This window comes from Mauremys mutica, chromosome 4 (genome assembly GCF_020497125.1).
Source record: "Mauremys mutica isolate MM-2020 ecotype Southern chromosome 4, ASM2049712v1, whole genome shotgun sequence".
NCBI classification, from domain to species: domain Eukaryota; kingdom Metazoa; phylum Chordata; order Testudines; family Geoemydidae; genus Mauremys; species Mauremys mutica.
This window is the reverse complement of record NC_059075.1, coordinates 18,755,926-18,779,964: the sequence shown is the minus strand read 5'-3', so window position 1 is coordinate 18,779,964 and position 24,039 is coordinate 18,755,926. Positions and strand designations below refer to the sequence as shown.

At 43.9% G+C, this 24,039-nt stretch overlaps 1 protein-coding gene across 1 annotated transcript; it reads right to left on the bottom strand.

Moving 5' to 3' along the window:
* Positions 1-3,908: 3,908 nt before the first annotated feature.
* On the bottom strand, positions 3,909-22,953 carry TMEM179 (transmembrane protein 179). Its single transcript, XM_045017105.1, has 4 exons — positions 22,652-22,953; positions 14,902-15,039; positions 13,075-13,153; positions 3,909-4,088 (listed from the first exon to the last, which is right to left on the bottom strand). The coding sequence occupies exons 1-4, from the start codon at positions 22,951-22,953 to the stop codon at positions 3,909-3,911; spliced, it is 699 nt and encodes a 232-aa protein (XP_044873040.1).
* Positions 22,954-24,039: the final 1,086 nt, after the last annotated feature.

The following is a 24,039-nucleotide window of genomic DNA, read 5'->3' as shown; positions in this document are numbered from 1 at the left end:
TGTTATAGTACATATTTCTCTCAGCAGCAGCATCAACAAGCATGATCTCCTAAATTCCCAAAGCAAAGCTGCAGCGTTTTACCTACATGGTGCCTGTGGGAGATTCAGGGATCAAACACTGTATGATGCTTTGAATATTTAAGAGACAGGACTTTAAAAGCTTTTTCTGACATTTTAAAAACACTTTGCTCCAAACTATTGTTTTAGTTGAGTTCTCTTTAAAAAAAAAGTTTTGGTTTTAAAAAACAAAACCAGATTTTTACAGTGTCTCAGCTGGATCAGGTTTTTCTAGCACTATGTCCTCTGTCAGCAATGGCCATAACCCCTTAATCCAAGTGGTTTTGCTAACAGGAAAAGGGCATCTGGAATGTATCTCACATAGCAGGTTACTTGTGTGTCAATACCTTGTTGGTGTTGTAGCAATTCAACAGAACAGCATCTATTTGCATTTTAATAAATAAGGTGCCATGTAAACTCTACCTTCATTACTATCAGCCATTTTATGTAGGCCAAAAAGGTGGTCTTCTGAGTCTGATTTAAACATCAATATGCCCATTAGCAAATTAAACACTTCCCCTTTACAATCCTAAAAATAGCTGAGTTTTGTTACATTAAATGCACAACCTTGTTAAACTACTAGGGTCTCAGGCATGGTTTTGGAGGATGCAAATTAAAGGAGAGTTTGAAAGGTCACAGAATGGTGATGCATAAATAACAGCACCCAACTCAACAATGCCCTGGTAATTTACAGCTAGAAAGAGTCTAACTTGTTCTTTTATATTTTGCAACATACAAGTTCACATTCTCATCCCTGGCCAGATTTTCTGCCCTAGCCCTCGCTTTGGCACAAGCAGTTTGGCCTGGGTGTTTCAGCTTTAGAATATAAGCTGGCAGAGAGCTCGCTCTCAGACTGAAAACTAGAGTAAAACTGTTCTCAAACAAAAAGGCCCAGCTAGGTTAAAACTAAACTACTTCTGACAATCTAGCTCAGAAGTTTGCCTTCACCTAAACTAGCTTCATAGCTACTAATCTCTGTTCTCTTCCTTCTAACTACTAGGGAGCTTTACTTGAAAAGGTCCTTGCTTTTAAGCCCCTAATGAAACATCCTAACTAGATACCTCAACTCATTCCACCTGTGTGGGAACCGGAGTAGTTTACAAGTGAATTAACCCTTTGCCTGCTGGCTCCAGAGTAGTCTTCTGAATTTTTTCACATTAACAAGCTAGCTTAAAAGTTTAGGAGCCAAATTCTGTCTTTTATTGAATGAACTCTTGTAAACAGGCAACTGAGGGTAGAATAAGACTCTGGAGAAATTATGTACCAAAAACTAAGTTTTGAAGATAGGATGCTTCAGATGAATAGAGACATTATCTCATCTGTTTGTATTATATTAATTTGGGCTGGGGTTTTCAAAGGAATTTAAGGGATTTAGGTGTCCAACTCCTTTTGGGTTCCAGACTCTCTTAGTCTCTATTGAAAATCCCAGATTTAGTCTATTAAGCTGAAGAACAGGATAGTGAAAGGGCTTTAATTCCTAGAATAAAAGTTATCTGCAAAACCAAACAGACTAGAAACTTTGGGACAAATATTCCCTTCTTTTTGAGGGGACAGTGGGTTGGAGCAAGACAGCCAGGCACCTGCGGGGAGGCAGGCAGGGTGAAAGTGGGGGGGGGGGGGAAGGACAGCCTCATCTTCACAGCATCATACTCTTATCCAGAACCAGTGGAAGCATTTCCAACAGGACAGTCTGTTGCCTAGCATGGGAAGTGATGGGCAGACATCCACTTTCTACATCAACAGTAAGTAGCAAATTACTTAAATTAACTTTGAGCATGTGAATAGCAGCATGGAAGTCAGTGATATTATCACATGCTCAAAATTAGGTATGTGCTTAAGTAACTTGCAGGATGGGGACCTTAATGCTGAATCTTAAACTGGCACTAACTAACTTGGTCTCCATCTCCATCTTCTTAAAACCCTCTCCTGATGTGAATTTACAGCTGGAGAATGCCATGGCAGTATGGCTCTTGCATGAAGTTTGCTCCGTTGTGGGTAGGAACCAGTGCATGTAAACAGGGCCTCTATGTAGATGGACCTTGTTTCTAGAAACCCTTTGCAGACAGATCTGGTCTCTGGAAATCATCTGGAACTCTATGATGTGCCAGGTTCCAAGAGCCAGCTCCCCTGATGGAACAATTCACAGAGTTTCACATCCCCTACATAGGTTTTTCCCACATATGGAAACAGTTTGACCATTAGTCCATATATAAAATACAGCAAAATCTGTGCAATAGAACTATTGTAACTCTGGGTGATTTTTGTGCCTTCAGACTGATTCAGCAGCTTTCAGAAATCAGTGGGATTAGTCATATGCTTAAAATTAAGCATTTGCTTAAGCACTATGCTAAACTGGGCGTCAGATTCCTATTGTACCTGATGACTATAGTCCTATATACTAGCAATTGTTGTTTGCAGTGTTATTGTAGCTATGTTGGTCTCAGGATAATAGAGAGACAAGGTGGGTAAGAGAGAGACACAAGCTTTCAAGCTTACACAGAGCTCTTCTTCAGGCTTTTTCAGACCCAAAGAAGAGCTCTGTGTAAGCTCAAAAGCTTGTCTCTTCACCCACAGATGTTGGTCCAATAAAAGATATTACCTCGTCCATCTTGTCTCTCTATATACTAACAAGGCATTCATTCTTAAGCATAATAATTCCACTGCCCTTTGAGTTATCTATGTTCCTAATTGTTTGATATATTGTAGGGTTTTATAATCTCACCCATTATCCTAGCGTCTGAGCACTTTCTGTGTAAAATCAAGAGCAAGAGCAAAGTCCCTAGTGGACTTCATAAAGTAAATGGCTCTTTTCCCTTTTCAGGGTAGCAATACTGAATATTGGAGCAGCTGTTAAAGGCCCCTGGCCAATGTAGGGGAAAATAGCCCAGTTCATAAAAGAACCAGCTATATGATTACTGAGCAGTGTTTACAGTTTACTATACTGATAGAGACATTCATACATCTACTATGCAGCTATTTATAATAATTTAACATAGCCTGTTTGAGATTAATAGCACAAGTAAACTCTAATACTTGAAGCTGAATAGTATATAGTACTAGGGATCAAATTACATATATGAATGAGCAAGCATTAATAATAATATATTAAGATTAATCTCTTATTACGCAAGCTGCAGTTACTGCCCGCTAGACTACGTTTTACAAAGCAGTAATAAATGTTTGCCATGCCAAAGTCTAAGATGAAACATAAACATAAATAGACTCTACAATCCCTCCAAAAATATACAGTACGTTTAAGATGCTGTAATAACCTGTCATTGTACGAATTTCACTCTATCTAACATTAAGTATATAGTCAGGTACACAGCTCCATATGTTCTAAAGTGATCAAATCAAATGGGAGCAGGGATTATAAAACTGTTGTCAATATTTTGTATGTATACACCAAATTTTGGGGTAGCAAAGGCCCTGTCCACACACAGGTCAGAACAGTGCTAGCTAGAACAATGTTAAAATCATGCTACAAACTACATTAAATGGGCGGTCTTTAGCGAGGTTTTGCTACCATAGTTCTCAAAAAACATCCTTCCCTCAATAATCAGGGAAAGCATGCTAGAACCCTGATAGCGACAGCCATCTTCACACACAGGCATAATTAGTTCTGCTCCCAGTATGTACAGGAAAGTAAGTCTACTGTATCATACAGTTAATTGTCTATATCCTAACAGAAATATGGCTTCTGACAATTTCTCATTACAGGACTGTGTAATTCTAAATTAAATTTCAAGTTCAGGAAAGCAATGATTTCACACACTCACCAATTCTCTTGATTTCAGCTTGTGATAATGAATTACAAAATTTACAACCTGCACTGTCGAGTGGCTTACACATTAGATCATGCCACTTTTCTCATCCTGCAAAAAGGTTCGTGAAGAGGATCGTCCTAGTAGCAGCTCCTTCTCATGGATCAGGCTGTCTAGCAGATCTTCCTGCCTGTAGTTGTGATAAACCTTCAGGAAGGCCAAAATGGTAATTCCCAGCCAAGTCAGCCAGGCAGCCCAGAGACCAAACTAGGCAGGAAAAGAGATGGCAGAGAGGTTAATGTTGTGTTGTCAAGATAAAGCCAACCCTCATTTTAAGGCAAGATCCTCATCTGGATGGACTTCAATGGAGTTGTGCCAGTTTACACCAGCGGTGGATCGAGCCCATTGTTTCTCAGACTTTTCAGGCTGGTAACCTCCTTTACATTTAGTATAAAAGTAAGAGTAAAAAAAAACAACAGTAACAATGATAAGCCCATATAATATGATTACTACTATATCTTGTGAAACACACTCAACTCATTAAACCTTTAAGTATTTGTGCTGTATTTGGCTGCCATCAACCCTCTGTGTCTAGTAAAGTGTGTATGGAACCAGATAAGAGAAAGTCTGTAAGATCTACAGTGTTAGCCAATATCATATACAATATTACTATATATATCATATATGTTTGTGTATGAATTGCAGTTATGTTAAGCTCCTTTCAAAATGCTCCTTACTTATGTTAAATCAAGAGGGAGGTGTGAAGTGTTCTAATTTCAGTGTTAGGTACAGAGACATTCCAGAGAGACAGGGCAAGACAAACAATTTTCTTAATACTTAGCTAACATGCTCTCTGTACCAAGCTATAGCTGGTGCAGAATGTCTTTAAAGTCTTGCTGACTTTTGGAATGCTATGATCAAAACAAAATGAAGAAACTGTTGCAATGTCTGTCCTGTTTTTGTGGAGGGGCTGTGTAAAACCTGTCGGAATTCAAGATGTATTCTACATTACAGCTTACAAATGTGTCCCATTTACCAGGTACAATCAATTATTGGCATCTTGGTGTCTTCAACATATGTTTCAGAGAAGACAGATAAGAAATGAGTGGCAATTTAAAGTAATACAGAGAAAATCGTGAAGCTTCTCTGAGTCAGGTATAAATACATGCAGGGTAAGCCCAAAATCTTTGAGTCTCACCAGCTGCACTTCTGTCTTCCAGATTCATTGGCAATGTATTAACCTTCCTTTCTGTATTAATACCTGACTAATAATTAGACCTTTAACACACTTTTGAAAATCTCCCATGTTTTTGTCCTCATTGACATTTCAGTCCACCAATGTAAAATGTCTTTAAAAATAGCAATGAAATAAGTTATATAAAAAGATATGGAATGAGAAGTTGTTAAAATCTCACTCATTTGGGCTAATTTGTAATTTCTCATATCTGTTTTTGTGTCATTAGTGCAACATCAAAATTGTAGCACTCTTAAATGGTCTCAACATAGACTTAAGTCTGCATTAAGTGGCTTTTCTATCCCTTTTGAGACTTACTCAGCACGAAAGACTCTAGATAAATCTAGCATAATTTAGTTAATGAGTGAAGATCAAAGAAAAGTTCTGGACAAGCTAGAACCAATTGAATGGTGTTTAAATGCCAGCGATCCAACTTTGTCATCAAACTGGTTAGTTTCTCCTTGCAAAGTTTACCCAGTGCCCAACTCTAATTTTTATTCAGGAAACATTCCCAATGTATTCCCTGAGAGTGGTGCTTGGGTATGGACAGCTGTATTGAGCCATCAGTGTGCTATACAAGGACCTGTTTTCCTGGACCATTAGGGATGGCCATTCTTGCTCTACTTGCCTTGAAGAACCATTATCACTGTGGCCAAAGGAAAACCCACCAGCTAGTTCTGCTGAAGCCAGGGCTGGCTCCAGGCACCAGCTAAGGAAGCAGGTGCTTGGTGCAGCCAATACAAAGAGGAGGCACTCCATCCACTATTAGGGTGGCCCATCCGGGTCTTCAGCGGGAATTCAGCTGCGGGTCCCTCAGTGCTTCTCTTCCTCTTTGAGCTGCCGCCGAAGTGTCGCCAAAGAGGAAGAGAGGGAGTGAAGGAGAGGGGGCAGAAAACCTGGGGCTGGACCTGGCTGAAGCTAACAGATAGCACTGCAGGGATTTGTTCCCCACTGAGATTTTTTTTCACATGATCTACTTCAGGGTTTCCTTACACACTAGCAGGTCCGTGCCCTGAAATTGTGTTTTCTTTCGTCAGCATAAAAGCATCTGGCAGATGCACCTTCACTCCTCATTCATGTATGTGTAGTAGTTAAAGCAGCATAGGCTGCCCCTGGTAAATCCATAGTGGGAATTAGGAACAGATTGTTTGGGGCTAGTTCTCCTATGTACTACTACAAAGTAAACTTTACTTCCAGATGAGCTCTGTATATCTTGGCACACACTGTATGATGCAGAATTTTTTTTTTTGCACAGTTCTCTATTATAGTCAAAAGAAGGTTTTCTCCCTGCACATAATTTGTCCATAATGCCCCCGGTGTCAGCAGCTAGATATATAATTCCAATTTACTCAGTCATATCCTACCACAGGGGTAGGCAACCTATGGCACGTGTGCCGAAGGCGGCACGCGAGCTGATTTTAAGCGGCACTCACACTGCCCAGGTCCTGGCCACTGGTCAGAGAGGCTCTGCATTTTAATTTAATTTTAAAAGAAGCTTCTTAAACATTTTAAAAAAAAACCTTATTTACTTTACATACAACAATAGTTTAGTTATATATTATAGACTTATAGAAAGAGACCTTCTAAAAACGTTAGAATGTATGACTGGCACACAAAACCTTAAATTAGAGTGAATAAGTGAAGACTCGGCACAGCACTTCTGAAAGACTGCTGACCCTTGATATATAGCAAAGGAAACACAATGAAGTTACACCTACATAAGGAAAATGCTGATGAAGCAGAATTTGTATTGATATGACCAGAATTTGTCCTTTATTAACATAGTAGTAGTCTGAGAGGAATAAACCACCCAGATGATTTTTAATCTCTGACTGGAAAATTAATAACAAACACTGTTCCCAGAGTTGTGCTCACCTTAAAGTGAATGTCAGAGCCCCCAGTGACTTTCCTAAGACAGGATTTATGACATTTTGTCCGAGTGGCCGGTCATATACTATGGCGATGAGCACAGAATAGATAAATAGATGTGACACAATAGCAGCTAGTTTGCACTTGTTTTTCCTGCACTGGAACCATGGCAAAACAAAATATTGGCCAAAGAGGAATGATAAAGTTGGTAGAGGGAGAAAATATTTTACAAGCCTCTAAGAGGCTATTACAATGAAAAGAAAATTATAAAAATGTAAGGCCTGATTCACCATTGTATTATTCCTGTTTTAAGCCCATGTAACTCCATTGATTTCAACAGAGTTACAACACATAAAACTAGAAATGAGAATGGTCAAGGTTATGAAAATCTCATTGAATGAGATTGAAAAGATTGTGATTGTTACCTCACAAAATAGCCAGACAGCGAGAATATGATAAATAATGAATAGTCTACAGAAGGTAGATCAGGAACTTCTGTTTCTCTGGCTTGTGACACAATAACAAGGGAACAGTCAGTGAAATTAAAAGGTGGGAAATTCAAAACCAATAAAAGGAAATAAAGAATCCTGTGGCACCTTATAGACTAACAGACGTTTTGGAGCATGAGCTTTCAAACGTCTGTTAGTCTATAAGGTGCCACAGGATTCTTTGCTGCTTTTACAGATCCAGACTAACACGGCTACCCCTCTGATAAAAGAAAATAGTTTCACACAGAACACATAATCTGAACAAACTGGAGAAATGGTCTGAAGTAAATAGGATGAAATTCAATAAGGGCAAATGCAAAGTACTCCATTTAGGAAGGAACAATCAGCTGAACACATACAAAATGGGAAATGACTGCCTAGGAAGGAGTACTGCAGAAAGGGATCTGGGGGTCATAGTGGATCACAAGCTAAATATGAGTCCACAGCATAACACTGTAGCAAAAAAAGCGAACGTCACTCTGGGATGTATTAGCAGGAACGTTGTAAGAAAGACATGACAAGTAATTTTTCCGCTCTACTCTGCACTGACAAGGTCTCAACTGGAGTACTGTGTTCAGTTCTGGGCATCACATTTCAGGAAAGATTTGGACAAATTGGAGAAAGTCCAGAGGAGAGCAACAAAACTGTCTAGAAAACATGACCTATGAGGGAAGACTGGATTTGTTTAGTCTGGGAAAGAGTAGACTGAGAGGGGACACAGTAACAGTTTTCAAATACTTCTAAAACTTTGCTACAAGAAGGTGGGAGAAAAATTGTTCTTGAGGATAAGAAAAGAAGCAGTGGGCTTAAATTGCAGCAAGGGAGGTTTAGGTTGGACATTAGGAAAAACTTCCTAACCATCAGGGTGGCTAAGCACTGGAACAAATTGCCTAGGGAGGTTGTGGAATCTCCATCATTGGAGGTTTTTAAGAGCAGGTTAGACAAACACCTGTCAGGGATGGTCTAGATAATACTTAATTCTGCCATGAGTGCAGGGGACTGGACTAGATGACCTCACAATTCTATGATTAAACTGGAACCATTGTCACAGAAAGCCATTGAGGCAAAAACCTTGACAAGATTCAAAAGGGAAATGGCCATTTATATGGCGATAAAGAATATCCAGAGTTACCATAGTTAATGTTAATGGACATTTTGGAAGAAATACTAAACCTTGTACTTCAGGGCTTAAGTCAATCTCTATTAGAGACCAGGAGGAGATTTATGGGGGGGGTCAGTTTACCCCACAATGGTTACTGTGGAGTTTTTACATCTTCCTCTGAAGCATCTGGTATTGGCCCCTGTCAGAGGCAGGATCCTGGGCAAGATGGATCTTGAGTTGGCTTCAGTCTGGCAATGCCTATGTTGGAGTAATGCAATGGTGAATCAGGCCAATAGCTGGCAGAATGTCATTAAGGTTCCTTAACTACTTTTCTTAAATAGGTTATGGTCTCTGCCAAAGTCAGACCTGACAGCTGTAAGAGAGTGGTGGAAGGCAGGTATGTCAACCCTAAAATGGTGAAGACCCCTTTCCCTATGAACTGAAAAGAGATTATCTCAGGTTAATGAGAGACATCTGAGTCTGCCAGTGACCTTTAAAACCCCCTCTTCTGGTGAGAGGCAGGAGGGATGAAAAACAAGGACAGCATGGAGAAAAGGCTTCTCCTAGGTGGAAGGCTGTTCTCCTCCTTATATGGGAAACAACCAAGTTAGCTTCTGCTTGGGGAAGGGGTAGCAACTAGAAGTCTGCATAATAAGGCAACACCCCATGGAGGGGGCAAGGAAATGTATTTCTTTTGTGTTGTTTTTTGCTTAAGAGGCCTACCCTAACGCCCACCTTGTAAATACTGAAAAAATAAACCAAAGTGAAGAAATAATAACCTCCGGAGCAGGACTGATATACTCCAGGCCCCCACCAGAGGGAGAAACTCTGAGGCTGACAAGGCAAGGGAGGTGTCTTGCCACACATGGTGTCAGATGTGGGATTTGATGCAGTGGACTAACCCAAGGGCGAGACAGATAATTCCCGACAACGGATGATATGATGAGGGTACTGGTGCAGGCCACTGTGGTAAAACCAATGGCTACATTGAGGCATATCTCCTCATGTTTGAAAGAACAGCCCTAAGTGAGGCCTGGCCGCAAGACCAGTGAGCAAGTATCCTCACTCCTTTCCTGTGTGCAAAGGCCCAGAAGGCCCACTATGAAACTGCAGTGGAAGCTGCTAAAGACTACTCCCAGTTGAAAACTAAAATACTTGCAAGATCCTGAGTGACTACAGCTGTAAGAACCCAGAGATTCCATGAGTGGAGGTCCTGTGAGAGCAAAGCATCAAGATCACAACTGTTCAACCTGATCCACCTAATGCAGAAGTGGCTGTGTCACGAGACCCACGGTATAGAAAAGTACTCTTGATTTTGGACAGATTCATGAGACGACTACCACCAAAACCTATGAGGGTGGGTTGCCCAAAATGATCCTTCCTCTTATGATGATTTGGTCGCCCTCATAGCGAGGCATTCAATCGCCAGAGAGCTTTCTTGGACTACTGGATAAAATATGTGCTGGACCAAGAGATCAATCCCAGTCCCGAAGGCCCAGACCTCCGGAAGTTCGAATACAATTATGTTGGGGAGGAGGGATGCCAAAGAGTGGCCTGAGGGTACAAAGGGACTTGGGGAACTGGCGAGAGAAGGCCACAGGATAAGACCTAATGGCCCAAAGAATAGGAGGCTATCCCGGGCTGTGTATTGATGTTATGCTTGTGGGGAACTAGGTCATATAGCAGCTCAATGTCCTAAAATTGAGAGGCCCATGCAGTGTAGTCTGGGTGACAAAGAAAAGGAGTCACTATACACGTATACACCATACACTATTTACGTGGCCAGTTGGAACAAATAGTACAGACACCATTGTGTTAGCAGACTTAGGAAGTGCAGTTACACTTGTCTCTGGGAAACTGGTGGCGTGGAACCAGCTGTCTCCAGCCAAATGCATGGGAATGACCTGCATACATGGGGCAGTTAATTACTACCCAGCCAATCCCACACAACTAGAGGTTCAGGGAAACACAACAAAAGTGACAGCGGGAGTAATCCCTTGTCTTCTATATACTGCACTCAGAGAACAATTCTTCCCAGACATCTACTCCCAATGGAAGGGTTGGAAGAAAGCAATAATCATGGAGCTGATATCATGGCCCCATAAAATAGCCCACCTCTCATTTTCTATTATTTAGCCCTTTAGGCCGGCACTTATTTTCAGCAACTGGGAAATCCCAGATGATTAAACAGGAAAGGAAGGCAAACAAAAGAATGGGGACCAAAATCTTGGCCCAGAATCAAAAGGTGGTGTTCGTGGGTAAGCAGTCTCATCCAGCAGGCAGGGAGGCAACTCAGATAGTTAATGAACTTGAGGCTGGGCCCAATTCAACTGAGACCAATCCTGGGGATGAAACAGAAATAGTCCCCCCTTTAGTTTGGGCATATCAGTCCCTCATACAAGAATTTTGGACAGGACCAAGCCAATGATGCTCTGTACCACAGTATTAGAAAGGAAGTTGTCAAAGTGAGTTGGGTCCCATTATAGGGGAAAGCCAAAGGCCCAGGGCCATGTTTTGTGATGAAAAGGACTTACTATATCGAATAATCTGACTACAGGAGCAAGAACTGGAGCAGCTGCTAGTACCTTGAGGATACCAAAGGGCAGTATTAGACCTATCCCACAATCATTTGTTTGGGGGACATTTAGGGGTGGATAAAACCCTAAACAGAATCCTATGAAGGTTCTCTTAGTCAAGAGTCCACACGGAGATCTGACACTATTGTACCTCCTGCCCTGAATGCCAATTGCAAGGCCCACAACCTCAGTACCCCTACAGATTATTAAAGTCCCATTTGAGAGGATAGTGATGGACCTGATAGCCCCCTGGAGAAGTTTGCCCAAGGACATCAATGCATGCTCATGATTCTAGACTACACTACCCATCACCCAGAAGCCATACCCCCAAGAAACATGATGTCCAAGATGATAGCAAAGGAGTTCATCCAACTTTTCTCTCGAGTAGGAATACCCAAGGGACTCCCTTGAAATTAAGATGCAATGGGATGTTCCAATTACATTGTTTTAAAATTCAGTGCTGAAAAGTGATGGATATTGGAAAACATAATCTCACCTATACATACAAAATTATGGGGTCTAAATTAGCTGTTACCACTCAAGAATGAAATCTTGAAGTCATCATGGATAGTTCCCTGAAAGCATTCACCCTATGTGCAGTGTCAAAAAAGCTAATGGATTGTCCATAACCATTAAGAAAAGGATAGATAAGAAGACAGAATATATCATAATGTCACTGTATAAATCTATGGTAAATCCACATCTTAAGTACTGTGAGAGTTCTGGTCACCCCATCTCATAAAAGATATTAGAATTGGAAAAAGTACAGAGAAGGGCAACAAAAATCATTAGGAGTATGGAACAAGTTTCATACAAAGATAAGTTAAAAAGACTGGGACTGCTAAACTTAGAAAAGAGATGACTAAGGCGGATTTGATATAAGTCTATAAAATCATGAATGGTGTGGAGAAATTGAATAGGGAAGCATTATTTACCCCTTCACATAACACGACAACTGATCATCTGATGAAATTAATAGGCAGCAGGTTTAAAACTAACAAAAGAAAGTACTTCTTCACACAATGCATAGTCAACCTATGCCATTTGTTGCCCATGGATGTTGTGAAGGCAAAAAGTATAACTGGGTTGAAAAAAGAATTAGATAAGTTCATAGAGGATAGGTCCATCAGCGGTTATTAGTCAAGATGGTCAGGGATGCAATTTCATGCTCTGGGTGTCCCAGAAGCTGGGACTGGATGACAGTGGATGGATCACTTGAAATTGCCCAATGCTGTTCATTCTCTCTGAAGCATCTGGCACCGGCCACTGTCAAAGATAGGACACTGGGCTAGATGGACCATTAGTGTGACACAGTATGGTCGTTTATATGCTCTTATCGAAAACTTATTGAGGGTTTGACTTTGCAAGGTGCTGAGTCCTCTTGTCCAATCCACCACAACACTTGAGCACATGCTTAACTTTAAGCACTAATGAAGTCCTACTCAAGTCAATGGGACTGTTCACATTCTTCAAATTAAGCACTGCTTAAGGCTGATATATTTAAGGGGGGGAGGAGGGATAAAGGAGGTAAGCATCCAAATCCCAACACAAGTCTGTGGGAGTTGGGTACTTAATTCCCATAGGTTCCTTGGACAAATCCCAGACTAAATATTTTGCTGGATAGGGGCCAAAGTGTTCAGCATTTTGCAGGATTGAGCCTTGCTGAGACGGTTACATTTCAGTAATAAGCAGTAAAAGCATAGGTACAAGCCAACATCTGAAGCTATCTATTTTTAATTTTTACAAAAAAAACATGCCCATCACTATGGATCCAACTAGCACCTAGTGAAGTCAATGGAAACACTTCCATTGATTTCAGTGGATGCTGGCTCAGTATCAGTGGCATCAGGTCCATGTCCAAATGGCTAATGAACTGAAACATTCTTTTCAAAGTAGCAGCCATGTTAAGTCTGTATCCGCAAAAAGAACAGGTGCCACAAGTACTCCTGTTCTTGAAACATTCGTGTATCTTGTTCTGACCTACCTGTGCAATAGCAAACTGATCATAGAAGGCAGAGGTTTCTAAATTCAGTTCAAGATCTATATCCTGTAGTTCTTCACAGCTACAAGGCGGCGGCATTTAGGGGGGGAAAAAAGAAAATTATTTCAGAGATTCCAAATAAACAGACCAAGCATAAGATGAAGTAGCCACTGTACCCTTGCTAGAATGATTTTCTAAATAAAAATAAAAGATCATAGCTATAAACAACATAGGTATAACAATGTTGCCATCAGAAAAATTATTCTGCTCCCCTTGAAATAAGTATAGGCTTCTTTATTTATGTCCACTCCCAGAACAAACTGTTCAATAGTCCTAATCAGTTTCCATTATTCTAAATGGTAATACCAGAATAAAGGCTTCAAAGAGTAAGCAGTTGAAAATTCTATCAAATAAGCTTTCAATTATTGCCACAACTGGGCTGCTTGCCAATTTCCTCTCACATTAAGGTAAAAGAGAGATTTCATTATTTTTTAAATCTATATTTAATTATGTAAATGAATAACATTGATTTTCTGAAATGTGTAACATAACCTTCATTATGCAAATAATATGCTTAAAACCTCCTTTTCTACTGCCCACCCCAAGACCTCCTGCATAAGTACACACATTTGGATCACCCCAGATGTTTGTTTCACCCCTAAATGCAACGAAGTGTATGAGCCTCCATTACCTTTTGACATCATCACGGAAGGCTTCAGGAGAAGGGATTGTGTGGGTGTTTTTGTTTCAGAAGCACCAGCAAAGAGAAGATATAGTGATGGTAAAAGAGAGGCTGCCTACCGATTTTACAAATAACTCGGACTGGTGTGAAAAAAATCCCAGGATTTTGAGGATGTCTTTCTATCTCTTGGTTGATTTCTGAAGGCTCTTCTCTGTCCTTTTCAGTGGTGTCAGCCATCTTGGATTCTTATCCGAATATTCGATTAGGCTTTTTTTTGATAACTGAGATAGAATTTTTAACCGAATATTCGAATAATTCGATTAATCGTTGCAGCCCTAAACAGAACATTTACTATGGCATTTTGCAACATATGACAATGTGAAACATAAATATATGCTCTAGTAATAGTGTTACTCAATATCATATGACATAAAATGTCACTTTTTCCTATCTCTTCATGGATATTTATTTAATATGAAAAATTCATCTCAAGCTATTATCTACCTCCTACACTGAACCCAAATATTATTTTATTAGTTATATATTCTATAACTCTTAAGATAATGTTGTTCATCAGTACTTTGCACTTATACAGTGCTTTTCATCTGAGAATCTTGGTGTAAACAACATCACTATGAGGCCAATATTTTGTACTGATTTTGTAGATTGTAGACTGAGGCACACAGAGGCTAAATAACTCACTTAGGTTCTTATAGTGAGTCAGTGTCCAAACTAGGATTTGGAACTCAGGGGCCCTGACTCCCAGTTTCCTGCTCTGATCACTAAATCACATTCTCCCTCGTCACTAGAGCGTTATCACAACTAGGTTTTCTTTTCACAGCAGTCTATAAAGATTTTATGTTAATTTCTTTCTGTCCTTCTTGTGCTTTTCCATGTAACTATGACTCTCTAATAAGCAATGAAACATCAATGAAATAACTATACAATGCTTTTGTTTTATGTGGACTAGCAGCCAAAGGTTTATTCGTTGTTTTGATCCCAATCTAAAAATCACATCTTTATAGAAAGACTTTCAGGTTTTAAATACCTTTCCTTGTCTTCTTTCCATGCATTTAATAACTATATTTGGTAATACCTCCATTTATTTGTGCATATGTGAAACCGGAAATTTTTCCTTCAGTACTAACCTATTTGGCATGCTTCCTTTTTCGGTAACAGCATCACACCACATGTTAAATCCTACGCTCACTATAGTGCTAGCAATAAAGATGACAAAAACCACAAAGACGCTGATCAGCAGATTCAGGAAGGCATAAAAGAAAGAGCTGCAATAAAAGGGAAGAAAAATGTAACACATAAACAACTGAAACACAGCATCAGCAGTCTTGTAAGCAGCATGCACTGGGCACATATGAAAGATACCAGTCTCCATTTGAAACACATCTGCTTTAATTAAGAATGCCTAACACTATTGACAGACTAAAGGATTATGATGTTGGTTCTTATTATGCCCATCACTTAAGCTCTTTCACATTTTTCTTTTTTTAAATGTAGGAGGCCCACTCTGAATCATAAATAGTAAGTTGTGTGATTGCTCACACGCAGCATGGCTTTCATTAGCTCTAATGATGAAAATCACCATTGTTAAAATAAATGTCATTAACTTAAATTATATAGTAACTGGAGCTAAAATTATTTCATGACTATAGTGATAATTGGGACAAAAATTGCCTACCAAAAGAAAACTAAAAATAAAACAAAATACTGGTGATAACTATAATTATGTTAATCAGCTAAACTTACACTGCTAGCAGCATGGGACAGGACACAGTTCTGCATGTGTGTGCAGTGTGCATAGCAGGTCAGATCCTCATCTAGTGTAAACTAGCATAGCTCTGTTGACTTCAATGGACCTATGTCAATTTACACCATTTGAGGATCTGGGCTTGCATTGCAGCTTAGAATTCGACCAGCTATGACATGCAGTTTAGAATCCACAGCCAGCTCAAGGCATATGCTCTGTATAGGATCCTACACTTTTGGGGATACCAGTACATCAACATTTCCTCCAAGTAAGCATCCAGGACCTTCCAAGCTGATGGGTGCTGGGACCTCCCCATCATTCTTAAAAATGAACCATGGGGAATCCTTTGAGTTGTTCATCCCTCCCTACTAGTTGATGGAATCTAGCTGATGAAAACCTTCTAACCTTCCCCTCACCCAGTAATAAAATCTACCCTCACCCCCAATCACTTGTGTCCCAACACCCTTGACATGTCCAAACGTCAGTCTTTCCCACTCTCACGGCTTTACATATGTCTGCCTCAGGCCATGCGTGTCTTATTTCCCACTGTGTTTCAGGGCCGCCCAGAGGGGGGGCAAAGGGGGCAATTTGCCCCGGGCTCCGCAGGGGCCCCCAAGAGAACAGCGGAGGCTCCCGCCTCCGCCCCTCTCCTGGAGCCTCAGCGCATCAAGCGCCGAGTCTCTGCCTGGGCCCCTGAGCCCCTCCCTGCTCAGAGCCGCGTGGTCAGGGGGCGGGGCCGGGAGCTCCGGGCTGAGCTCGGCTCCCTCCGCTCGGCGGGGAGCTCCCAGCCCCGCCCCCTCCCCACGCGGCTCTGAGCGGGACGAGGCTCAGGCCCCGCCGGCCACACGCTGCGGCTGTTCCGGCGAGGTGCTGAGACTCCGGGTGAGGAGGGAGCCGGGGGTAAGAGGCTGGGGCCGGGGCGGGGGGGAAGCGGGACCCGCCGCCGAAGCGCAGCCCGGTCTTCGGCGGCGGGGGGCCCCTTCCATTCCGGGACCCGCCGCTGAAGTGCCCCAAAGACCCGCGGCAGGGACCCCCCCCCCGCCGAATTACCGCTGAAGACCGGGCTGCACTTCAGCGGCGGGTCCCGCTTCGGCGGTAATTCGGCGGCAGGGACCCCCCTGCTGCCGGTCTTTGGGGCACTTTGGCGGCGGGTCCCGGAACGGAAGGGCCCCCCGCCGCCGAAGACCCCGGGCCCCCGGAATCCTCTGGGCGGCCCTGCTGTGTTTGCAGAAACTAGGACTGTCCTTGCCAGAACCTATCCAGCCTGTTAGGATTTGATCACTGACTCGAAAAGCATTTCAGTGTTTAGTTTAATGGAACACTTGAGAAAAAATGATGATGGATTCTTCATCCTTATGAGCTATTTGCTGCTGTTACAGGAGATGAACCTTAACAATCAGTATGGGAAATTCTAGGCCCTTTATAATACCAGGGATAAAATCCTGCCCCCAATGACAATTTTCACCCAATGAGATCAAAGGCAATTCCTATTGCTTTCAGTGCGAGGTGTCCATGATAGGCCCAGCACATTTTCTAGCTGTTTTAGGTCTCTCAGGAGAACTACGGTGTGGCAAGTCTTCCAGAAACACAAAATCTGTCGCTTGGAGCATTCACACTTATGGCCTGTTTCTATTCTTATTGAGGTTCTGGCTGTCACTGGACATGTAAATGTTAAATGCCTTAACTCATGATAATGAGAAAATGAAATATAAATGATTAATACTCAGCATTTAAAGGGCAAGTCAATTAATCCCCAGGACATTCCTGTTAAGCACATAAACAAATTTATTCTCATATTACAGATAGGGAAACTGGGGGGAGGGGAGAGGATCAGGATAAGGGAAAGAATTTAAGTGACTTGACCAAACCACAAAAGGAGCCTATGACAAAGCTAGGTTTAGAAGTAAGGTGTCCCTGCTCTCTGGCCTGTGCTTAGATCACTAAATCATGCCCCTTACTAAAATTAAACATTACCAGTTCTTCTTACAGTGATATTGCATGGAGAGAGGAAATGGCAATATACAAATCTATTTGTCAACTATAAAATTAAATGATTGACTTATCAAGTATACGCTGCAAGCTTCAGCTGGGGGCTGATCAAAGACCAATGGGAGTCTTTCCAATCAATTCAGTGGACTCTGATTTAGATCAAGCCCTTACTGCAGAAAGCAGTGGTTCACCCACTTAGTGGAAACAGTTAGCATGAGCATGGAACAGCTGTACTGGGTGTTCGGCACTGACTTTCCATCTACTTTCTGGTGTAATTCAAGATGCTAATAGTCTTTAAATGTGCAGTCTTGGGGTTAGGACTCAAGGTGTTCTCAGTGGAGCGGACCAACTCTAAAACTTGCTCCTTCCGGTTGGTCTACCAGAGCTCAACTCGGTAAGCTTCACATCTTACAAACGCACCATCATGCATATTGTTTATTTGTCAAGTGCAAACAATGATAACAGTGTGATGCAAGGCTCATCTTTCCAGGCAACCCTTTCATTAATCTACATTGCTGTTCTGTTGTCTTTCTTCTTAATCTTCAGCTAGTTTTCTGTTTATAGTAATTTGTAGCTATATACCATGCATCTGACTGACAATCAGTGGATGCTCTGTATACTATTTAATAAGGTGAATACCCTCACATATTTTAACAAGGAGTCACTTCTTATTCATCATGGGCCCAATCATCCTTCAAGTGAAGTCAATGGCAATGCTCTCATCAACCTCTGTAAGTGCAAGGATATGCAGCAGCATTGCTGCAGAATTTCCTCCTGAACAACCTCCAATCAGTACAGTAAAGATGTACATTGTTTATGATGCCCAAAGAGCACAAATTCCTCTATCTTTCCAGAAATAAAGGGCCATTTTCAGGGTCAGTCGCTCATGCATGTTTGAAATGTGAATGGACCTTTGCTCAGTGTTAACACAGCAAAACTCACTTAGGATGCTACATTTGCTTTTCAGATTTGCAATGACAAATCTGGGCGTGGGGTGGAACTTTACTTTCCCCGTGTTTTATTAGACAGGCTACATGTTGTCCTGTTTTAATCCATATTTTGACCTTATGTGGTACTAGACTTTCATATTTTATTATAACAATACGCCTAATCTTGGCTTTCAAACACCCAGCAGCCTTCCAAATCCTTTCTTACCCAGATCAGCATTTTATTAACTATGAATAGTGTTACCCAAAGGATAATGCTCAGCTGAAATGGAAGAATTTCAAAAGCTACTCATAAAGAACAAATCTCAACAAAAGAATTGCACAACAAAATAAAATAAATACCCAAAATTGGAAAAAGATCAAAAATCATGTAAGTCTTGTCCAAAATACACCATTAAAAATCTTAGTAGTTCTGTTTCTTCCAAATAAGCTGTTTTTAAACTGCAGGAAATAAAATGCATCTGGATTCAATCAAACATGTATAGCTAATTGAAGATTATGATATTTGTTTAAAAATACTTTTTTTCAAAGAGTATTAAAATGTCTCCTCTTACATTTAGATCTTTTAGGATAAGCTTCAATCCTGAGAAAGCTAGCTATTGTTTTATTATAAATCTGTTATGGCATATTTTAATATTGGATAGAATAAGGGTGGTCACAGAATATCAGAGAATAATATCCAACCCTATTATTATTTGCATTACAGTATCACCTTGAGGTCTCAACCACGATTCATAGATTCCAAGGCCAGAAAGGACCATTGTGACCATCCAATCTGACCCACCTGTGCAACACAGGCCATAGAACTCCTCCCAAATATTTCCTAGAGCAGATCTTTTAGAAAACTATCCAATTGTGATTTTAAAATTGTCAGCGATGGAGAATCCACCATGCCCCTTGGTAAATTGTTCCGAGATTAGGGCCTCGTTGTAGTAGGCACTGAACAAATATATAGCAAGACAGTCCCTGCCCCAGAGAGTTTACAATTTAACTAAAGACAAGACAAAGGGTGGAAGGGAAAATAGAAGCACAAAAAATGATTTATCCAAGGTCACACAACAGATCGCCAGCAAGCTGGGAACAGTACCCCACTCTCCTGACTCCCAATCCAGTGCCCTAGCCACTAGAACATACAGCCTCCCACTCACTCCGTACATCTTAGTTTACTCCATAACTAAATATTGCTTCCAGTACCCTTTGGGTACATCCAGACTACCCGCCAGATCAGCGGGTAGTGATCGATTTATCAGGGATCGATATATCGTGTCTCGTCTAGACACGATATATCAATCCCTGAATGCGCTCCCATCGACTCCGGAAGTCCACCAGAGCGAGCGGCAGTAGCGAAGTCGACAGGGGAGCCGCGGCCGTCGATCCCGCACCGTGAGGACGGGAGGTAAGTCAAAATAAGATACATAGACTTCAGCTACAGTATTCCCGTAGCTGAAGTTGCGTATCTTACATCGACCTTCTCCCGCCCCCAGTGTAGACCAGGCCTTTGTGTATTTCTTATTCCACATAATCATTGATTATCATTCTTCCACCAAGTTTCTGATATGCCTATTTATCAATATCCTCATTTAACACCAGGTATTCAAGTTTACCCATCTTAGTTTGTAGACTTCTTGTATTTGTATACAAGAACTTATAAAAATTGTCAATATTTAGTTGTCTGCCTTCATGTGATGTAATTGAATGGGACTCTTTTTTGTTTGACTGTTTCTCTTCAGTTCCTACCTGTACTTTATCAACTTCTATCCTCTCCTCTTTACAGGGATACAGAGTATCCCTTTAATAGATCCTCCCCTCCAGGATGTGTCTATCCCAGCTGTTTACTTCTCTGCACCTGTCAGCTTTATCCCTGCCCTCAGTTTAAAAAGTCCTCTATGATCTTTTTAATTTTAAATGCCAGCAATCTGGTTACATTTTGGTTTAGGTGGAGCCTATCCTTTCTGTATAGGCTCCTCCTTTCCCAAAAGGTCCCCCAATTCCTAATAAACCTAAATCCTTCTTCCAAACACCATTCTCTCATCCTCGTATTGAGACCTTGTTGTTCTGCCTGTCTAACTGGCCCAGCGCATGGTACTGGAAGCATACCTTGCAGTCTAAATTTGGCCTCCAGTATCTCTTTTCTACCTTTCCCTATGTCACTGATACCTACATGTGTCACGATCACCGGCTCCTCCCCAGCACTGCATGTAAGTCTGTCTAGATGTCTTGAGAGGTCTGCAACCTTCACATCCAGCAGAAAATTCACCATGCAGTTCTCCCGGGCATCACAAACCCAACTATCTATATTTCTAATAATCAAATCCCACATTAATATTGTCTCTTCGTAATAACCGTGGTCCCCTCCCCTGGAAAGGTATCCTCAGGGTGAGAGGATACCATGACATCATCTGGAAGGAAGGTCCCAGCTCTGGGATCATTTCCCTCTGCTCCAGCTTGATGTTCTCCTTCCCCAAGACGTTCATCCTCCTCAGCAGCACAGAGCCTAACAAACTGGGGGTGGGATCGCTGTGCTGTGTCCCTGGCAGTCTTGTCTATATACCTCTCTATCTCCCTTAGCTCCACTAGTTCAGTCACTCTGGTTTCAAGAGCCCATATTGGGTCTCTGAGGGCCATGAGCTCTTTGAGCCAAATGCACACATATACCACCTGCCCATAAGACAGGTAATCATTCATATTGCATTCAGCGCAATAAATTGAGTAGGCCCCACTCTGCTGCTGGACTTCTGCCTGCATTCTTTTTACTCTTGCAGGGTTTTGTTTGTTCTTGCAGCATTATTGGCCTAAATTTAGAGAATGTTTATCAGGTATATCTGGCTCTCACCGACCCTTCAAACTCCTCTATCAAATTCTGTTTGCTGCTCCTCAGGGGGCTTAGCTGGTTTTTTAAATGCCTGTTCTCCCTGAATTAGTCCCACCCCCTTGCCAACCGACCCTAAAGGGGTCAGGGGTCAAAAAATGGCAGGCTAGAGCATCCCTAGGAAGCTCCCAGCCTTGCCTAGCAGCATCAAGTAGAAAGCAAAACTTCTTGAAGGATTGACCCTGCTCCAGTTAAGTTGTCGATGCCATAAATAGAGGAGTCACTCCTTACGCTCAAAGTCACGCCCTTAATGGGAAGGCAAAGGTCCAGATGGAAGTCTCCAGGGGGAAGTGCCAGATCCCAGCTAACACCTTGTTTCCTGGTGACCTCTGTTCACCACCATCCCTGGCAGGACAATGTAGGTGTGTGGAGGGCACTGCTGGGCGCTGGCTGTCCCCGCACTGAGGCAGAGCGTAGCCCCCCTCTCCCTATGCCCCCTTCCCTGCCTTGGCCCTGCAGCTGCAGGGCTGCCTCAGCCGGCTGGGGATGGGTGCTGGCAGATGGGGGGGGCCAGCTCAGGCATGGGGGGCAGGTTCAGGGGGGCTAAGGTTCTGGCAGCGGGTAGGTTCGGGGGGCTCAGGTTCTGGCAGGGGCAGGTTCTGGGGGGCTGGTTCAGAGGGGCACAGGTTCTGGCAGGGGGCATCTTTGGGGGCATTGGTTCTGATGGGGCTAGTTGGGGGGCAAGTTTGGGAGGGTTCAGGTTCTGGCAGGAGGGCAGTTTGGGGGGCTCAGGTCCTGGCATGTGGGGGCAGGTCCTGGTGGGCTGGTTCTGAGGGGGCAAGTTGGGGGGCACAGGGTCTGGCAGGGGGCAGCTTTGGGGGTGTTGGTTCTGAGGGGGGTAGTTGGGGGGCAGGTTTGGGGGGGGTCCGGTTCTGGCGGGAGGCAGGTTTGGGGGGGCTCAGGTTCTGGCGGGAGAGCAGTTTAGGGGAGGGCTCAGGTCCTGCTGGGTAGGGGCAGGTCCCGGTCCCGGTGGGTGGGAGCAGGTCCTGGCGGGCTGGTTCTGACAGGGCAAGTTGTGGGACAGATTCAGGGGGCTCAGGTTCTGGCAGAGGGGGGGCAATATGGTTGGGCTCAGGTCCTGCCCGGTAGGGGCAGGTCCTGGTGGGTGGGGGCAGGTCCTGGCGGGCTGGTTCTGACAGGGCAAGTTGGGGGACAGGTTCGGGGGGCTCAGGTTTTGGCGGGGGGGCAGGTTCGGGGGGCTCAGGTTCTGGCGGGGGGGGCAGGTTCGGGGGGCTCAGGTTCTGGCGGGGGGGCAGGTTCGGGGGGCTCAGGTTCTGGCGGGGGGGCAGGTTCGGAGGCCCCCCCAACGCACCCCGTTAGTTACTTACTCCTCGTGGCCCTTGCAGAGGAAGAAGAGCGTCCGCCAGGCCTGCGCGGCGGCCAGCAGCAGGGAGAGCAGCCCGGCGAAGACGCTGAAGCGGCAGGCGGCCGGCGGCCCCCACTCCTGCACGGTGAAGCGCTGTCGCTCCGCCGTCAGGTTGGCGCTGAGCCACATGCCCTCGGTGAAGAGCAGGCAGCGGCCGCGGCAGTCGTTGCTGTTCTCGGACAGCGGCACCACCACCACGAAGCTGCAGAGGAAGGCCAGGAAGTAGCCGACGCACTGGGCGAAGAGCAGGTTGCTCAGCGCCATGGCGGGAGCCTGCCGCAGCCGGCCTGGGGGGGCGGGGAGCAGGGGGGAGGATGCGCGCTGGGGACCCCCCTCCCCCGGGCTGAGCGCGGGAGGCCGGGAGCCGCGGTCGGGCTGCGCCACCCAGCTGCACAGCGAGCCCAGCCTCTCCTCCTCGGCCCCCCGGCTCCGGCCCGTGTCCGCGCCCCACCCCCGAGACTCCGGGCCTGCAGAGCAGGTGTGGCCGCGCCGCTGGCAGCCGGAGCCGGCCTCCGCCCCGTGCAACGGGACTGCCACCCCCGGGCTGCACCCAGCCAGCGTGGGGCGCCGAGCCCCGCAGATCCCTCCGGCCGAAAGGAGCCGGGGTCTAGCCCCAGCCTTGTGCGCCTCCAACACCCGGCCCAGCTGAGCCACCTGCACCCAGCACCTGCCGCCTCCCAAAGGTTGGCCCTGACCGCTGCCCCGACCCACCCAAGCCCTGCACGTGGAGAACAGGGCTAGCCGCTCCTTGCGGGCCTGCCCCCCGGCACGAAGCCTTGGGTCCCAGCAGCTCACCTGCTCTGTTTTCAATCCCTAACCCCAGGGGTCTGGCCATTAAATAGAGGGAAATTACATCTGCTGCACTTCCACAGCAAAAATCCAGCTCCCGAGTCAGTAACGGGTCCGGAGCGCATGTTCAGCACCTACCGCCTGCTGGGGGTTACCAGGTTCAGGCCTTTAGTAACCAGACCGTATCACCCAAACAGGCAACACCTGCTGCCATTTGTCCTGGATGAAAAACAATCCGGACTCCAACACATCCCACTGCAAGAGCAACAGCAATGCAAATACCTCGAGCTGACACCTGGGCCATGATATTTTGGCCATAAGCCACTACACTTTACTGCATAAATACACACTCCTAGTCCACTATAAAACCCAGTCCCTGATACATCCTGGCACATAAGCACTTGAAAACTCCAACAAAATCCAACCCACTTTTGTTGTTTTATAAGGGGACATGCAATAGGGAGCAGCTGCCTCTTTTCTCTATTTAGCTGGTAGAATTTGGGTGTGTGTGCTAGAAAAACGTACTGGACTAAGCAGGAGGCAGGTACCACACTGAAGTTG